Source organism: Perognathus longimembris, chromosome 20 (genome assembly GCF_023159225.1).
Source record: "Perognathus longimembris pacificus isolate PPM17 chromosome 20, ASM2315922v1, whole genome shotgun sequence".
Lineage (NCBI taxonomy): Eukaryota > Metazoa > Chordata > Mammalia > Rodentia > Heteromyidae > Perognathus > Perognathus longimembris.
Genome location: NC_063180.1, coordinates 41,628,192 through 41,642,412, shown reverse-complemented (window position 1 = coordinate 41,642,412; position 14,221 = coordinate 41,628,192). Strand labels below are relative to the sequence as shown.

At 44.0% G+C, this 14,221-nt stretch overlaps 1 protein-coding gene across 5 annotated transcripts in view; it reads right to left on the bottom strand.

Moving 5' to 3' along the window:
• The window catches only part of Herc2 (HECT and RLD domain containing E3 ubiquitin protein ligase 2), a 132,653-nt gene that overhangs the window by 45,917 nt on the left and 72,515 nt on the right, over positions 1-14,221 (bottom strand). For 4 of the 5 annotated variants that reach the window (XM_048329843.1, XM_048329848.1, XM_048329845.1 and 1 more), the window contains exons 43-56: positions 13,299-13,437; positions 12,743-12,889; positions 10,924-11,066; positions 10,093-10,360; positions 9,860-9,996; positions 8,415-8,513; positions 5,677-5,845; positions 5,454-5,579; positions 5,234-5,342; positions 4,969-5,108; positions 4,457-4,647; positions 3,234-3,339; positions 3,044-3,135; positions 1,490-1,665 (exon numbers count right to left, since the gene is read on the bottom strand). In XM_048329843.1, the coding sequence (XP_048185800.1) occupies positions 1,490-1,665; positions 3,044-3,135; positions 3,234-3,339; positions 4,457-4,647; positions 4,969-5,108; positions 5,234-5,342; positions 5,454-5,579; positions 5,677-5,845; positions 8,415-8,513; positions 9,860-9,996; positions 10,093-10,360; positions 10,924-11,066; positions 12,743-12,889; positions 13,299-13,437 (2,042 nt within the window). The remainder of the gene's footprint in view (positions 1-1,489; positions 1,666-3,043; positions 3,136-3,233; positions 3,340-4,456; positions 4,648-4,968; positions 5,109-5,233; positions 5,343-5,453; positions 5,580-5,676; positions 5,846-8,414; positions 8,514-9,859; positions 9,997-10,092; positions 10,361-10,923; positions 11,067-12,742; positions 12,890-13,298; positions 13,438-14,221) is intronic. The other variant, XM_048329844.1, reaches the window with a different exon arrangement.

Sequence of the window (14,221 nt, the reverse complement as noted above, 5' to 3'; positions counted from 1 at the left end):
AAACGTTTTGAAATTAGATAGATTCCAAAACCAAGGAATAATCTGACCGATTAGCATAGTTGCTGCCTGCCTTTTTTTTTTTTTTTTTTTTTGCCAGTCCTGGGCCTTGGACTCAGGGCCTGAGCACTGTCTCTGGTTTCTTTTTGCTCAAGGCTAGCGCTCTACCACTTGAGCCACAGCGCCACTTCTGGCCTTTTCTATATATGTGGTGCTGAGGAATCGAACCCAGGGCTTCATGTATATGAGACAAGCACTCTTGCCAGTAGGCCATATTCCCAGCCCATGTTGCTTTGCTGCCTGCTTACAGAGAAGAAACTATGCTTAAGAGTAGAGTGGTAGCGCCAATGTTTCTGTATGTCACACACTGGAAAAAAAACCCCAAATGGTGTCTGGCTAAGAGTTCTGGACAGCACTGGCAACTTGCCTTCAGGGCAGTGGCTGACTTTGAGGCTTTGACCATACTAGAACACCAAGGGTGACTTCAAAATGTTGCAAAACATGGTTTATTTTGCATACCTTTGACTCAGCAATTTCAGGTGCAGCAGTTTACCAAGGAAAATAGCATTCATGACAGTGGTCATCTACTTGTTGCTGCAGAGATGGTAAATGGGGCCTGGAGCAGCCCCTGCATCCAAAAAGCTTGGAATCAATGGGCAAATGGCAGACATCTTTGTTCTTAAGCACAGTCTGTTCCCATACCAGCAGCCTCCTTGCCTGCTCATTCTGCTTTGCTACCCGACTCTTCCTACAAATATGAACTGAGGACAAAGCCCCATTGCTGCCACACAGGCAGCACTAACTTCTCTGTCAGTGAACTTGTGTACTTACATGGAAAATCACGTTGTGCATATTTTGCCATAATCAATTTATGTAAAAATCTAATTGATAAAATCTTAGAAAATAAACAGCCATAAAATATGCCATACCATTTCCGTAGGAAAATGCATAAGGCAGAACAAAGAACTATACAATAGAACAAAGAACTATAAGAACAAAGAACATTACACCGAAACACTGACACTTCAGGTAGAAACAGTAAACTTTTTTTTTTGTCATGGGTCTTGAACTCAGGGTCTGGTTGCTGTACCTGAGTTCTTTTGTTCAAGGCTAGTGCTCTACTACTTTGAGTCACAGCACCATTTTCTAGTTTTCTGGTGGTTAATTGGAGATAAGAGTCTCAAGGATTTTCCTGCCTAGGCTGGCTTTGAACTTTGAGCCTCAGATCTCAGATGCTTGAGTAGCTAGGATGACAGGCATGAGCCACTAGCACCTACCATATTGAACCTTTTAATTTTACTATTTTAATAGTATCTCACATGTTTCATTTTTCTTAAAAAGTTAAATTATTTGTGAAAACTCAATAAAACTTTATACCACATTCTTGTCAGCTTAAAGACGTTTTAATTTATAAGATATACTGTATGTACTTCCCAGAGTAGAATTTGGAATGCCACAGGAGATCAGTGAACGCTGAGGACATGACCCTTACCTTCCAGTGCTACTCTTGTCATCTTCCTCCTCCTCATTATCTGAAGCCAGAAAAGGAACAGCAGCGAGATCTTCCTCCTCTGCCCTGATCCTTCCTAGCAGGACAAGGCCGTGGATCTTACAGTCGATTCCTGAACTCCTGCACTGCTTTATCGCAATCTCAATATACCTGTGATACTAGAGGAGAAAGCAAAGAGCTATAGACTTTTAAGAAGACCTCAGGGTTTCTTCATGAGAGTGGAGGGTATTAGAGACCTGGGACACATGCAAACTTGGAACTCCTTCATTTAAGCTTTGAGTGAATACAGTTCATATCCAAGTCATGTCTGCCTTAGAAAGAAGTTACTGAGCCCGGAAGTGGTGGTGTATGCCTATAATTCCAGCTCTCAGGAGTTAGGGATGAGAGGATGGAGATTCCAGGCTGCTGTGGGAATAAGTTAGGAGGACTCTATCTCAAAAACAAGCTGGTCAGCAAGACAATATTTCAGAAACAAACCAGGCATGGTTGTCACACCTGGAAGCCGAGCTAAAGGAGGAAGATAGTGGTTCAAGGCAAAGTGGTGGTGGGAGGCATAGTTAGTACAAGACTCTACCTCAAAAACAAACTAAAAGCAAAAGAGGATTTTTTTTTGTTCCTTTCTTGAGCCAATGGATAAACATCAAATTACAAGTTATAAAAACCATAATGTGAGAGGCCGGGAATATGGCCTAGTGGTAGAGTGCTTGACTCGTATACATGAAACCCTGGATTTGACTCCTCAGCACCACATATATGGAAAAAGCCAGAAGTGGCGCTGTGGCTCAAGTGGCAGAGTGCTAGCCTTGAGCAAAAAGAAGCCAGGGACAGTGCTCAGGCCCTGAATCCAAGCCACAGGACTGGCCAAAAAACCCCACCATAATGTTTGCTGGCTTCCAGTAGCTCACACCTATGACCCTAGCTATTCAGGAGACTGAGATCTGAGGATCACAGTTTGAAGCCAGCCTGAGCAAGAAGTCCATGAGACCCCTATCTCCAATATACGACTCAGAAAATGCCCGAAGTGGTGCTGTGGCTCAAATGGTAGAACACTAGCCTTGAGCCAAAGAAGCTCAGGGACGGGGGCTGGGGATATAGCTTAGTGGCAAGAGTGCCTGCCTCGGATACACGAGGCCCTGGGTTCAATTCCCCAGCACCACATATACAGAAAACAGCCAGAAGCGGCGCTGTGGCTCAAGTGGCAGAGTGCTAGCCTTGAGCGGGAAGAAGCCAGGGACAGTGCTCAGGCCCTGAGTCCAAGGCCCAGGACTGGCCAAAAAAAAAAAAAAAAAGAAGCTCAGGGACATCACCCAGGCCCAGAGTTCAAGCCCCGGGACTGGCAAACAGAACAAAATGAAATGAAACAAAAGCCCCACAATGTTGAAATAATACCTAATATCAAAACAAGTATAATAAATTATTTAATTAAGAGAGAAAAACCGGACTCAATGCTAGCACAGAGGTGGCCAAGTGACCTCTCTTGCCACTTGTAAATTCCCCACAAGGCGCTCCCCTCCCACCTGGCCTGCTGCTGCTCACCTCGGTGCAGTCATTCAAGAGGGGCACTGTCGTGTCAGTAGGGTTGATGTTGATGGTCTTCAGCTCAATTAAGTTATTTAGGGAATTCCCACCTAGGGAGGAAAAAAAAGGAGGCACAAACCAATCAAAGGAGTCTTATTAAAAGATAGCAGACACGACCTGTTTTCGAATAAATGAATGCTTCAATTACCTGACACTACAACCAGGGAAGGCATGTAGCTACTGTCAGCAGGATCTACTATCATTTTTAATCTATGAATGAGGACATCTGGGAAAATCTCCAGACGAATCCAATGCTTTAAAAACAAAACGACAAACAGGAAAAAAAAAAAGTACATCCTTGGTTACCAAAAGTTAGACATATTTAAGTACTAAAGTAGTTACCACTGCAGCGTGAATCTATATGAGACTTTTTTTTTTTTGTTTGTTTTTTTTTTTTGGCCAGTCCTGGGCCTTGGACTCAGGGCCTGAGCACTGTCCCTGGCTTCTTCCCGCTCAAGGCTAGCACTCTGCCACTTGAGCCACAGCACCGCTTCTGGCCGTTTTCTGGATATGTGGTGCTGGGGAATCGAACCTAGGGCCTCGTGTATCCGAGGCAGGCACTCTTGCCACTAGGCTATATCCCCAGCCCCCTATATGAGACTTTTAAATGACAAAATGCGGCATAAGGGAAAGAATTTTCCCTTAGCCTGGGCAGAAACAAGAGTATTCCTCCCCATCACTCACTCATTAGAGAGAAGGTTCATTCTGAGCCCCAGAAATGGCCTATTTATAGACTCCTTCCTTCCACGGGTAGCCCTTTTGTACCACCAAGAGTGGGAGACAAACACTTTAGATGAGAAAATGGTCCTCTCTCTGAATTCACCTTGTGTGCCCATAGTCTCTACAGGGCTATGTTAGGCCGTTAAGACAACCTCTAGCCAGATGTAGAATTCATATATTTTATGCAGGTCAGGGAAACTAAAACCCTACTACACTTTGTAGCACTTGATAAATCAGATAAAATTCGAGGTTATTTACATTGTTTAAAAATCTCTGATGATAAAAAACAAGATGGCTTATCACACTGTAGTCTCTCTCTCTCTCTCTTTTTTTTTTTTAGCAGTCCTAAGGTTTGAACTCAGGGCCTGAGTGCTGTCCCTGAGCTTTTTTTTTTTTTTTTAAATCATGGCTAGTTCTCTACTACTTCCGGCTGGGCTAGCTTTGAACCACAATTCTCAGATCTCAACCTCTGAGAAGCTGGGATGACAGATGTGAGCCACCGGTGCTTGGCTCATTACTCTGTAATTTTAAGATAATTTATGAACTGAAATATAAAATGGGCTCCTGACAGTTACAGCAAAGTCCACTTTGCAAGTTAAAAAGAAAACCCTCAAATCAACTCTACATTCCCTACTGCGCTCCATCGCATACCTTGCCCTGTGACCCAGATGACTGCCAACAGGGCTCCGTGCCGTCGATCAGGCGGGAAGCCTGGTTCACTGAGGAGGACACGTTCAGGCTCTTGACCATGCGGGACCAGCTGTCCAGCAGCATTCCTGGCTGGCTGCCGTGACAGCGCTTCAGCTGCTTTCCAGAACGACCACAGAACACTGCAGACTGTCCTATTGTATGTGACCACAGAGAGTTAAGAGTTGCTGAACTGGGGAGAACGGTCATGATCAAGAAATAAAGAAAATACAATGGTAAACTTCTGACTACATATATACCTTGAGTAATAATGAATACTATACTTTATAGACTGTATGTGCTGGTACTAAAACAAACAAAAAACCCTATGGCCACTGGATAGCACCGTCCCTTCTGTCTAACTGTGCTCACTCTATGGTGCTGATCACCTGTGAATTTAACAAAGACACTGACAGCCACAATAATAAATTCACTAGCGATGCACTACAGAAGAAAACACAGCCATTCTGGCCTACCTGGTTCATTTATTCTGCCAAATGTGTGCCTGGTGTTATGTTTTCTGGTCTTGAAACATGTTTCGCAAAAATCAAAGTCATCACAGTTTCTGCATTTGAATCGGGATCCATTGATAGGAAACATCTGACAGCCATCACACCTATTTTGCAAATCGTCATTGAGATGTTAGGGCAACAGGTGAGAGAGCATTTATTAAACTTGATCTGAAAAAACAAAATCCTTCCTCCCCCAACAAATGTCACAATCACAGAACCGAGAACTCACGTCACGCCAGGATGGATGCTAGGCACCAACTCCATCTCGGACAACAGGCCGGTCCAGTGAGACTGCTGGGGGAAGTCTACAATGATGTCTTTCCCATTGGCGCTGAAAGCTAGGACAGAGCAGGGAAGAACCTGAGACACTGTTATCGCCAACAGGAACCTCCAATTTCAACCAATGAGTCAGCTAACAATTTAAAATTTTGTTGCCTGAATAGGATTACCTTTCACAATTCCCACACTCTGATGCGTCACAGATCCCCACTTGTATTTTGGGGTGGTCACCGAGGCTTTGACCCGCACTTTATCCCCAATCTTGATGTGAGAGGAAGAACTTGGCGGAGGATAGCCTGTGGATTTCAACAGCAATAATCTATGATGAGTATTCATTTCTGGGGCTCTTATCTCAGAGAGAAAGCAAAACCATTTCATAAAGAATGTGCTCACCTACAAGTTCCACATGAATGTACCTCACCCAGTAGGTGCCCCCTTTCTGCTGCCAGTCACACTGTACATTGAGGTCATGTAATCCATCTCGATCCAGTTTGATGACTTTGCCCACATCGCCTTCACATACCTCTTCGTAGGTTCGACAGCATCTAACCATCATTCCCACCTAAGGGTAAACAGAAGGTAAGGGTCTAGTCAGGTATACCTGGATGAAATGTACCATTGTAAGTACTAGGATTTGAACCCAGCACCTCATGCTTGCTAGGCAGACATTCTACCATTTGATTAACACCCCCAATCCTTTTTGCTTTAGTTATTTCTCAGACAGAGTATTACATTTTTGCCATAGCTGGCCTAGAACACACTCCTCATAACTTCCCACATGATTGGAATGACAGATGTGAACCATCACACCCAAATAACTTGTTGAGATGGGTTCTCGCTAATATTTTGCTCGTGCTGGTCTCAAATAGAGATTTGTCTTTATGGATACCTCCCAAATAGTATTACAGGCCATAGTCCTCTGTGCTGGGACTACAGCCTTCTTTCCTTTTGGTGATACTGAAGGGTTTGACTCTGAACCATGCCTCTAGTTTTTTGGGTTTTTTTTGGCACTTGTTATTTCTGAGATAGGGTCTCCATTTCTGCCCAGTTCTACATCGGGACTTCAATCTGCCTACGTTAGACATCTTTCATTTTTGGAACCCCACCATGGTTCTTGCACTGAGATGGGGATTTCAAGTACTTTTCTGCTCTAGCTGATCAGGAATTGATCCTCCTAATTCAACCTCCCACAGAGCCAGGATGAGAGGTGCATACCACTATACCTAGCTGCTAGTTGAAAATGGGCCTAGCTTTTTGCCTAAGGCTTGTCTCAAAGCACAACTGTCACGATCTCTGCCTCCTGAAGAGCTGTGATTACAGGCAGCAAGCACTGTGTTCGCTGCGCACTCAAGGTGTTCTGTAAGTACATTTGCACTAAATGGAACTAGGGTCCTTAGAAAACTGTCTGGCTCTATGACTAGGATAAGAATGATTCACGAAGAAGAGCCCAGGTGGACTTGTGCCACGAAATCAAGGGAGAGCTATCAAAGATCACTGAGTTCATTCAAAAGGACACTCAGATCAAAAACATTAGTATTGTGATCATCAAGAAGAATAACTCAAGTACATCAAGTGCAAATGAATTTATCATCACAGTAAAGCAAACCACAGTTTCTCAGTCAACTTTATAAGCATCAGAACACCAATGCATGATCATAAGAACTGATAAGCCCTCACCACCACCATTAAAAATAAACCAAGCACATATTCTGACTTTCTTGTTAAAAATTGCATTATAAAGAGTAATCCAAGCTGATGAGAAAATAAAATCCTGCTGAGGAAATTCTAACATAATGAATTCAAGAGATGAGAAAGTTAGAAAATCACCATCATGCAGCCCATAACAATGGGTTGAGGTGGGACACTAATGGCTGCTGGAAATAGGAGGGGAACAATTAATGGAGGATTTCATCATTGAAGAAGCAGGCTGATAGAGCTAATCCACCAACACCACATGCCAAGCAATGTGAAGCTGGAGCAGGCAAAACTCAGCCCAAGTCCGATTACTCTCCATTCCTAACTGGTACATCACTGGACCAACAGGGACAAAGGAAGGCCTTAGCTAACACCACAAGGAAAGAACCAAATAAAGAAGTGAGGCATTTAGAGGACATCATTTTGGCACAAATTAGTGACTTGGAAGGATCAGGGGAAAGGGAAAGAGGTGTTATGTACTGAGTATTTGTGTTCTCCCCAAATGCATTTGTTAGAGCCCTAATCCTCAATGAAGCTACACTGGGAAACAGGACCTCCTAAAGAAGTAGGGTTAAATGAAGTCATATGGTTGGGGCCTAACCCAACAGGACTACTGTCCTTAGAAGGGGAGACACTGGAGTTCCTTGCTTACGGCTGCTTCCCTCATCCACTCACTGTACGTGGGACCCAGTGACAAGACAGCTGCAGAAGGCCCTCAGATAGAACCTAGTCACCAGCAATCTAAGAAACAAGGATCTGTGGTTGAAGCCACTCAGTCCATAGCCTGAGCTGACTGAGTCAAAGGGAATTAGAGGTAAAAGTCTTCAGAGACATGCCACCCAAAGCAAAGTGCTTACATGAGCTTGTCTGCATCCTAATTAAAAAAAGAAGAAAAGCTGAAGAATTACAGCATAGGTGATGATATTAAGGAAAAAACTCATTTATTTGTGGTAGATAAGGTTGATAACAGTAATGTCTTTAAAGGGGGGAGAATGCAGGCTCTAAGAATTCATTATATAGGGGCTGGGAATATGGCCTAGTGGCAAGAGTGCTTGCCTTGTATACATGAAGCCCTGGGTTCAATTCCCCAGCAGCACGTATATAGAAAAGGGCCAGAGGCGGTGCTGTGGCTCAAGTGGCAAAGTGCTAGCCTTGAGCAAAAAGAAGCCAGGGACAGTGCTCAGGCCCTGAGTTCAAGGCCCAGGACTGGCCAAAAAAAAAAAAAAAAAAAAGAATTCATTATATACACCACAGAACTGAGAAATAGAATAAGGGGATGGGTCAAAAGGGGGGGGGGTAAAGATGTTGAAGTGATGACACAGATCAAGATGCATTGTACACATAAACTGCTTTTTAACATGTTAAATGTAAAAAACAAATTCAATATATAACCTAAAATTAAGATAAATTAGGGGTAGCCTAAGACAATGACTCACCTGAATGTTCTCTCTCACATACACAGCATAATCATCGTTACTCAAGAAATCGGCTCGCTTTTTGTAAGTCTGACTCTCAGTCACAACAACACCAGTAGCCTATAAGAGATAAATACATAAACTTACTTTTTAAAAAAAGAAGTATGAAATCTATTACATGAAGAATTAAAGTATCAAAGACATTTTCCTTATAAAACTTCTCACGCACAAAAACCCCTTTTAAGTAGTGATACCAGAGTAAGTAGCAATGCACTTTGAAAGCTTGTCAGTATAGAAAATTCCCCGGGCTTTTCCGAATGGATCTTATGAAATAATTTACTCAGATGAGAAATCAACATGCAGTACAAAGCATGATTTCTTTCTGGTTTGCTTGCTTTGACTTTTTTGAGATGGAGGCTCCTTGTATGGCCTGTACTGGCCTCAAACTCACCCTCCAGGCTCAGCCTTCTGAATGGGGAAATTATGGGCATCCGTCATGCCCAGCACCCTTCAGCTTTTCTCATGTCTTCGTTTTAGGTTGTTGTTTTAAATTTGTTTGGGTGTGTGTATATATATGCTAGTGCCAGGGCTTGAACTCAGAACTACATGTTCTCAATCAGCTTTTTCCAAACATGATTGGCATTCTACCACTTCAGCCATGCCACCAGTGTGTGTGGTGTTTTGCTGCTCACCTAGAGATAAGAGTCTCAAGGACTTTTCTGCCCAGGCTGAATTCAAACCTGGATCCTCTAGGTCTCAGTCTCCTGAGAGTGTTAGGAGTACAGGGGTGAGCCACTGGTGCCCAGCAGTTTTTGTGGTAATGAGATTTGAACTCAGGGCTTCCACTTAAGTTACCCTTTTGGGCTTTGGTCTTAGAACTTTGGCCCAGACTGGACTCAGATGGCAGTTTTTCTACCTTTACCTCCATGTAGGGCCTCAGGCTGACCAAATGGTTACCCAACATTATCGGATGTTGGTATAAGGATCTATCTTAAAGTAATTATGATGGAGAAACCCCATCATTACTCCCATAGCAAAGCAGGAAGCTTTATTCTGTGCCTAGCAGAACCACAGATAAATCTTATGCCAAAAGGATGTATGACTGATTCTTCCAAGGGTCAGAGGAATCCAACGTCTAAGAACCTAGCAGTAAGTTGGGCCCTGGTGACTCATGCTTGTAATCCTAGCTGCTCAACAGGTTGAGATCTAAGGATGGTGGTTTGAAACCAGCCCAGGCAGGAAAGTCCATGAGACTCTTATCTCCAATAAACTACTTGAAAAAGTTGGAAGTGGAGCTGTGCTCAAGTAGTAGAGTGCTAAGCTTGAGCAAAAGAAGCTCAGGGTCAGCCCTGAGTTCAAGCACCAGAAGCAGCAAAAAATAAAAGGAAGAAAGAAAGAGAAAGAAAGCAAGCAAGCAACTACAAGACCTAGAAGACAGGCAGGACACACACATGTAAGCCACTAACCACTGGGTAAGCTGCATCGTCCATGTCTTCCACCACCTCCTCATCTGAATATTCATCAGACACGGTGTCTGCATCTGAGAGCTCTGTAACCTGGACATCAGAGTGGTCCAGCAGCCAGCCAACCAAGGCCTCCACACCTAAGAGCAAACACACATCATAGGCCACCGCTAAGACCCACAGCATGGACGTGTGAACCCTAAGTAAACAGGCACGGGCAAGGAGAAAGGCCATACCAGGCACACCGGACGCATTCCCGGAAGCACCAGTGAGGGACTTCAGAGCAAATTCTATGTTTCTTCTAGGAAATCCCATCTCCATGAGCTGCACCACGATAGGCAGAGCAGGAACTGGCGACTGCTTGCGCTTCTTCATCCGGGCTGGGCGAATGTGCTGCACGGACACTGGTGTTGTGGCCTCACTGGAACTACAGTCTTCGAAGCCTGGACTTGAAGGATGAGTGGACTCCACAGCCAAACACTGACACACAGCCAATGCGGCGGCCTGAACACATGAGAGGATTCGGGGAAAAGCCAGTGAACATTTACCATCGAAGGAAAGGCGAACAATCAGCACGTAGTATAAACTACATGACATAATGCCCAGATTCACAGGTCTACCTTAACATGAATCGATAAAGCATGTTAAAAAAACAACAAAAAGCAAAGGCACAGGCCATGCGCCAATGGCTCCTGCCTATAATCCTGGTTACTCAAGGAGGTTGAGATCTGAGGATCATGGTTCAAATCCAGTTTGGGCAAGAAAGTCCGTGAGACTTTGATCTCCAATTAACCACCAAAAAAGTGGAAAGTGGAGTTGTGGCTTAAGTGGTGGAGCACAAGCCTTGAGCAAAAGAGCTCAAGGGCAGCACGCAGGCCCTGAGTTCAAGCACTAGGATTGGCACGGATTTTTTTTTTTTCTTTCAAGATAACCAAGTGTGCTGGTACCTACCTACAACAGCACTCGGGAGACTGAGTAGGATACCTAGTTCAAGGCCATTCTGGGCTACAAAGATAACAAGACCTTGTCTCCAAAGAAAAAGACATCCTCAAGATATATAATGGTACCTCAAGTTCTTGTTTGTCAAATATGGCCTTCACGGGAGATGGCTGGGTAGCAGAGGCCAGCAGCTGCTGGAGGAGAATCATTGGGGGCTGTGGCCCTTCAGGAGACATGTCCCCAAGGTCAGGGGATGCGGCTGCTCCATCATCTGAGTTAAAAAACAAGACAAAACAAAACACATGCATGTTCCATTTTCAATGGCAATGGTATTTTTATGTGGTAGACAATCAAGACCTTCACAGCTCTGATAATCAAGCAGTAACTATACTCTGTGAAATCTTCTTCCCCTTACTTTTTGGTCTTTTCTCTTTAATTATTCTGACTCTTAGAACCAACAGAAAGTATTTTTCAGACTTCTGCTCTTTAGTTTTCAACCCTTTCTAAATTTGTTCCCCAATGGTTGTAGAAACCCCTGCTATGAATGCATCTAGCATTATTATTTGTAACCCTGAGTTCTGCTAAGCCTCATTCAGATCAGACACCAATTCTGAACATGCCACATGGTCAGACCAATATATTTTTGTCTATTTTTAGCAATTTTAAGTAAAGTCTTTAAGATCTTTGTGGGGCACTGCCTGCAGCGTTAAGAGGTGGTCCTACCAGGACTGCCTCTGCCTGCCCGCCAGCCCCGCCTGCCTGCCTTTTCTGGGTCCGGAACCAGAAAGGGTGGCTCTAACCAGCCCCGCCTCCCGCCTCAGACCGTGTGCGTGCCAAGATGGTGGCGCATGGAACCCAGGGGGCAGTCCTGTGGGATGTGATGGCTGCCCATAGAGGAAGTCCCGTGACGTCATTGTGATGGACAGCTCATAATCAGCCTATCGCCGTGCCTAGTTAGCCACTCCAAATCCCTCCCCTTCCTGCTGGTCATCACTGCTATATAAACCCCACCCTGAGATTAAACGTTGGATTTCCGCTAAGTTTTCCCCAAAGCGCCTGGCATCCTGAGTCCTTATTTAAACGTAAGGGGACTGGGTGGGCGTCGTTATTCGCGACTAACACACGTCCCCCGCTCTTCACACTAGGGCACGCTCCAGCATTTCCCCCGCAGGTCGGGAGACATTGCGCGAGGGCGGAGGGCCCTACAGATCTTGTTTGCCACAGTCCCACTGATATCCAATGCCCAGAGGCTCACTTCACATAAGTCACAGGTTGTTTATTTTTGACAATTGCTGGTTTTGATTTGCTACAACTTGAACCAAGGTCTAGACCAGGGATTGGGAAACTTTCTCTTAAAAGGGCCAGAAAGTATAATAGTTCAGGGTTATGGGCCATGTGGTTTCAATCACAACTGCTCAACTCTCACTGTATAGCCAATGACAAAGTGAGAACAAGTGATTGGGCCTGTGTTCTCATAAAATTTCATTTATACAGCAGAAGTCAGAGAAGCTCAAGACTAGCTTGAGCTTACATAGAGAGAATGCTTTTTTTTTTTTTTTTTTTTTTTTGCCAGTCCTGGGCCTTGGACTCAGGGCCTGAGCACTGTCCCTGGCTTCCTTTTTGCTCAAGGCTAGCACTCTGCCACTTGAGCCACAGTGCCACCTCTGGCCATTTTCTGTATATGTGGTGCTGGGGAATCGAACCCAGGGTTTCATGTGTATGAGGCAAGCACTCTTGCCACTAGGCCATATTCTCAGCCCTGAGAGAGAATGCTTTTCATGTATTTTTTTTTTTTTTTTTGGCCAGTCCTAGGCCGTGAACTCAGGGCCTGAGCACTGTACCTGGCTTCTTTTTGCTCAAGGCCCTATTCCCAGCCCCGAGAATGCTTTTCATAAAGAAAGCAAAAACTAAAAACAGCTAGGGTTATGATAAAAAAAAAAAAGATACCTGTATGAACTGTTGTTCCATTCTCCTGAACAGCTGGCTGAGATAAGATCTGCCTCAGTTTATCTTGGTGGGAAAGCAGGGCCCGCCCTGCCTTTAGTATGTACAGCTTTAACTGCTGGCTCCGCAGTAGATCCAAGTCGACTTGTCCTATGGATCAACCGTATCAGAAACAACACAGTAAGAAATAAACACCCTGCTCAGTTTCTCCTCCTCACCAACCAGGAAGACAATACCCTGCCCTTTGGAAATGGATGGACTATACACAAATACTGTTAATAATGAAGGTCTTGGGTAAAGGCAACTAGGCCACAGGGCCACAGGCAATGAGAAGAGGAAGATGAATGATAGGACTGTAGATATGGTTGCAAACATGAGGTCAAAGTCTAACTCAAAGTTATGTTTTCATCAGCACACATGAAAAGTACATTCCTAATGGTAGCTAAACAAAGTGGTAACTTTGTGTGAACCCCATGTGAGTTATATGAACTCACCCTCATATAGAAGAACAAATATATCCCCCCAAAATGCTAGTTTCCCACGAGCATAATATACTGACCTGCAAAGGCCTGTTTAGGTGATTTCTTTATTTTGTGCTTTTCCAATTTGCTACCAGCAAGGTTCACCAAATGAGCCCAGACAGACAGCATGGGCTCTGTGAAAGGCAGGTTGGTCATACTAAAGGGCACAGCAGGGAGCTAAAGAAAAGGCACAGAAACCTTCAATGGTGGCCAGTGAGATTAACAAATGAAATATCCTGAGTTATTACAACCATCAATCTCAATTGTAAGACGCCTCCCACATGCCTAAGTCAATTCACACCTCACAACAATCTTGAAAAATGGCATTAAAAGCAACAGGCACTTTATAGGTAGTAAGATATCTTGCGGATATGCATAAGGCCCCAAGTTCAATCCCCAGCATCATAAAAAAAGGAAGGGGGGGGAATAAGACTTGTATGTACAACAGACATAATCTATATAATCAGTCAATACATGAGGGTGGCAATTATTATCTTCTTAGGCATATTCTATTTATTTCAAATATTTTATATGCATACATTCCTCAAATAGTCAAAAGCAGTGGCTCACAGAAAGATACAGTCAATGCTATACTTAACTTACAGAAATAATACAAGCCAGGCACTGGGAGCTCACGCCTGTAATTCTAGCTACTCAAGAGGCTGAGATCGGAGGATCACAGTTCAGAGCCAGCTTAGGCAGGAAAGTCTGTGAGACACTCATCTTCCATTAACTACCCGAAAACCAGAAGTGGCGCTGTAGCTCAAGTGGTAGAGCGCTAGCTTTGAGCAAAAGAGCTCAGGGACAGCGCTCAGGCCCAAGGTCAAGCCCCAGGGCTGACAAAAAAAAAAAAAAAAAAGAAAAGAAAAAGAAAAAGTAAATCACTCATCTTCCCTATCACCTCTAATTCATACGTTTATAATAATGTCAGTAGCAGCTAACATTTGTCATTCAACACAAT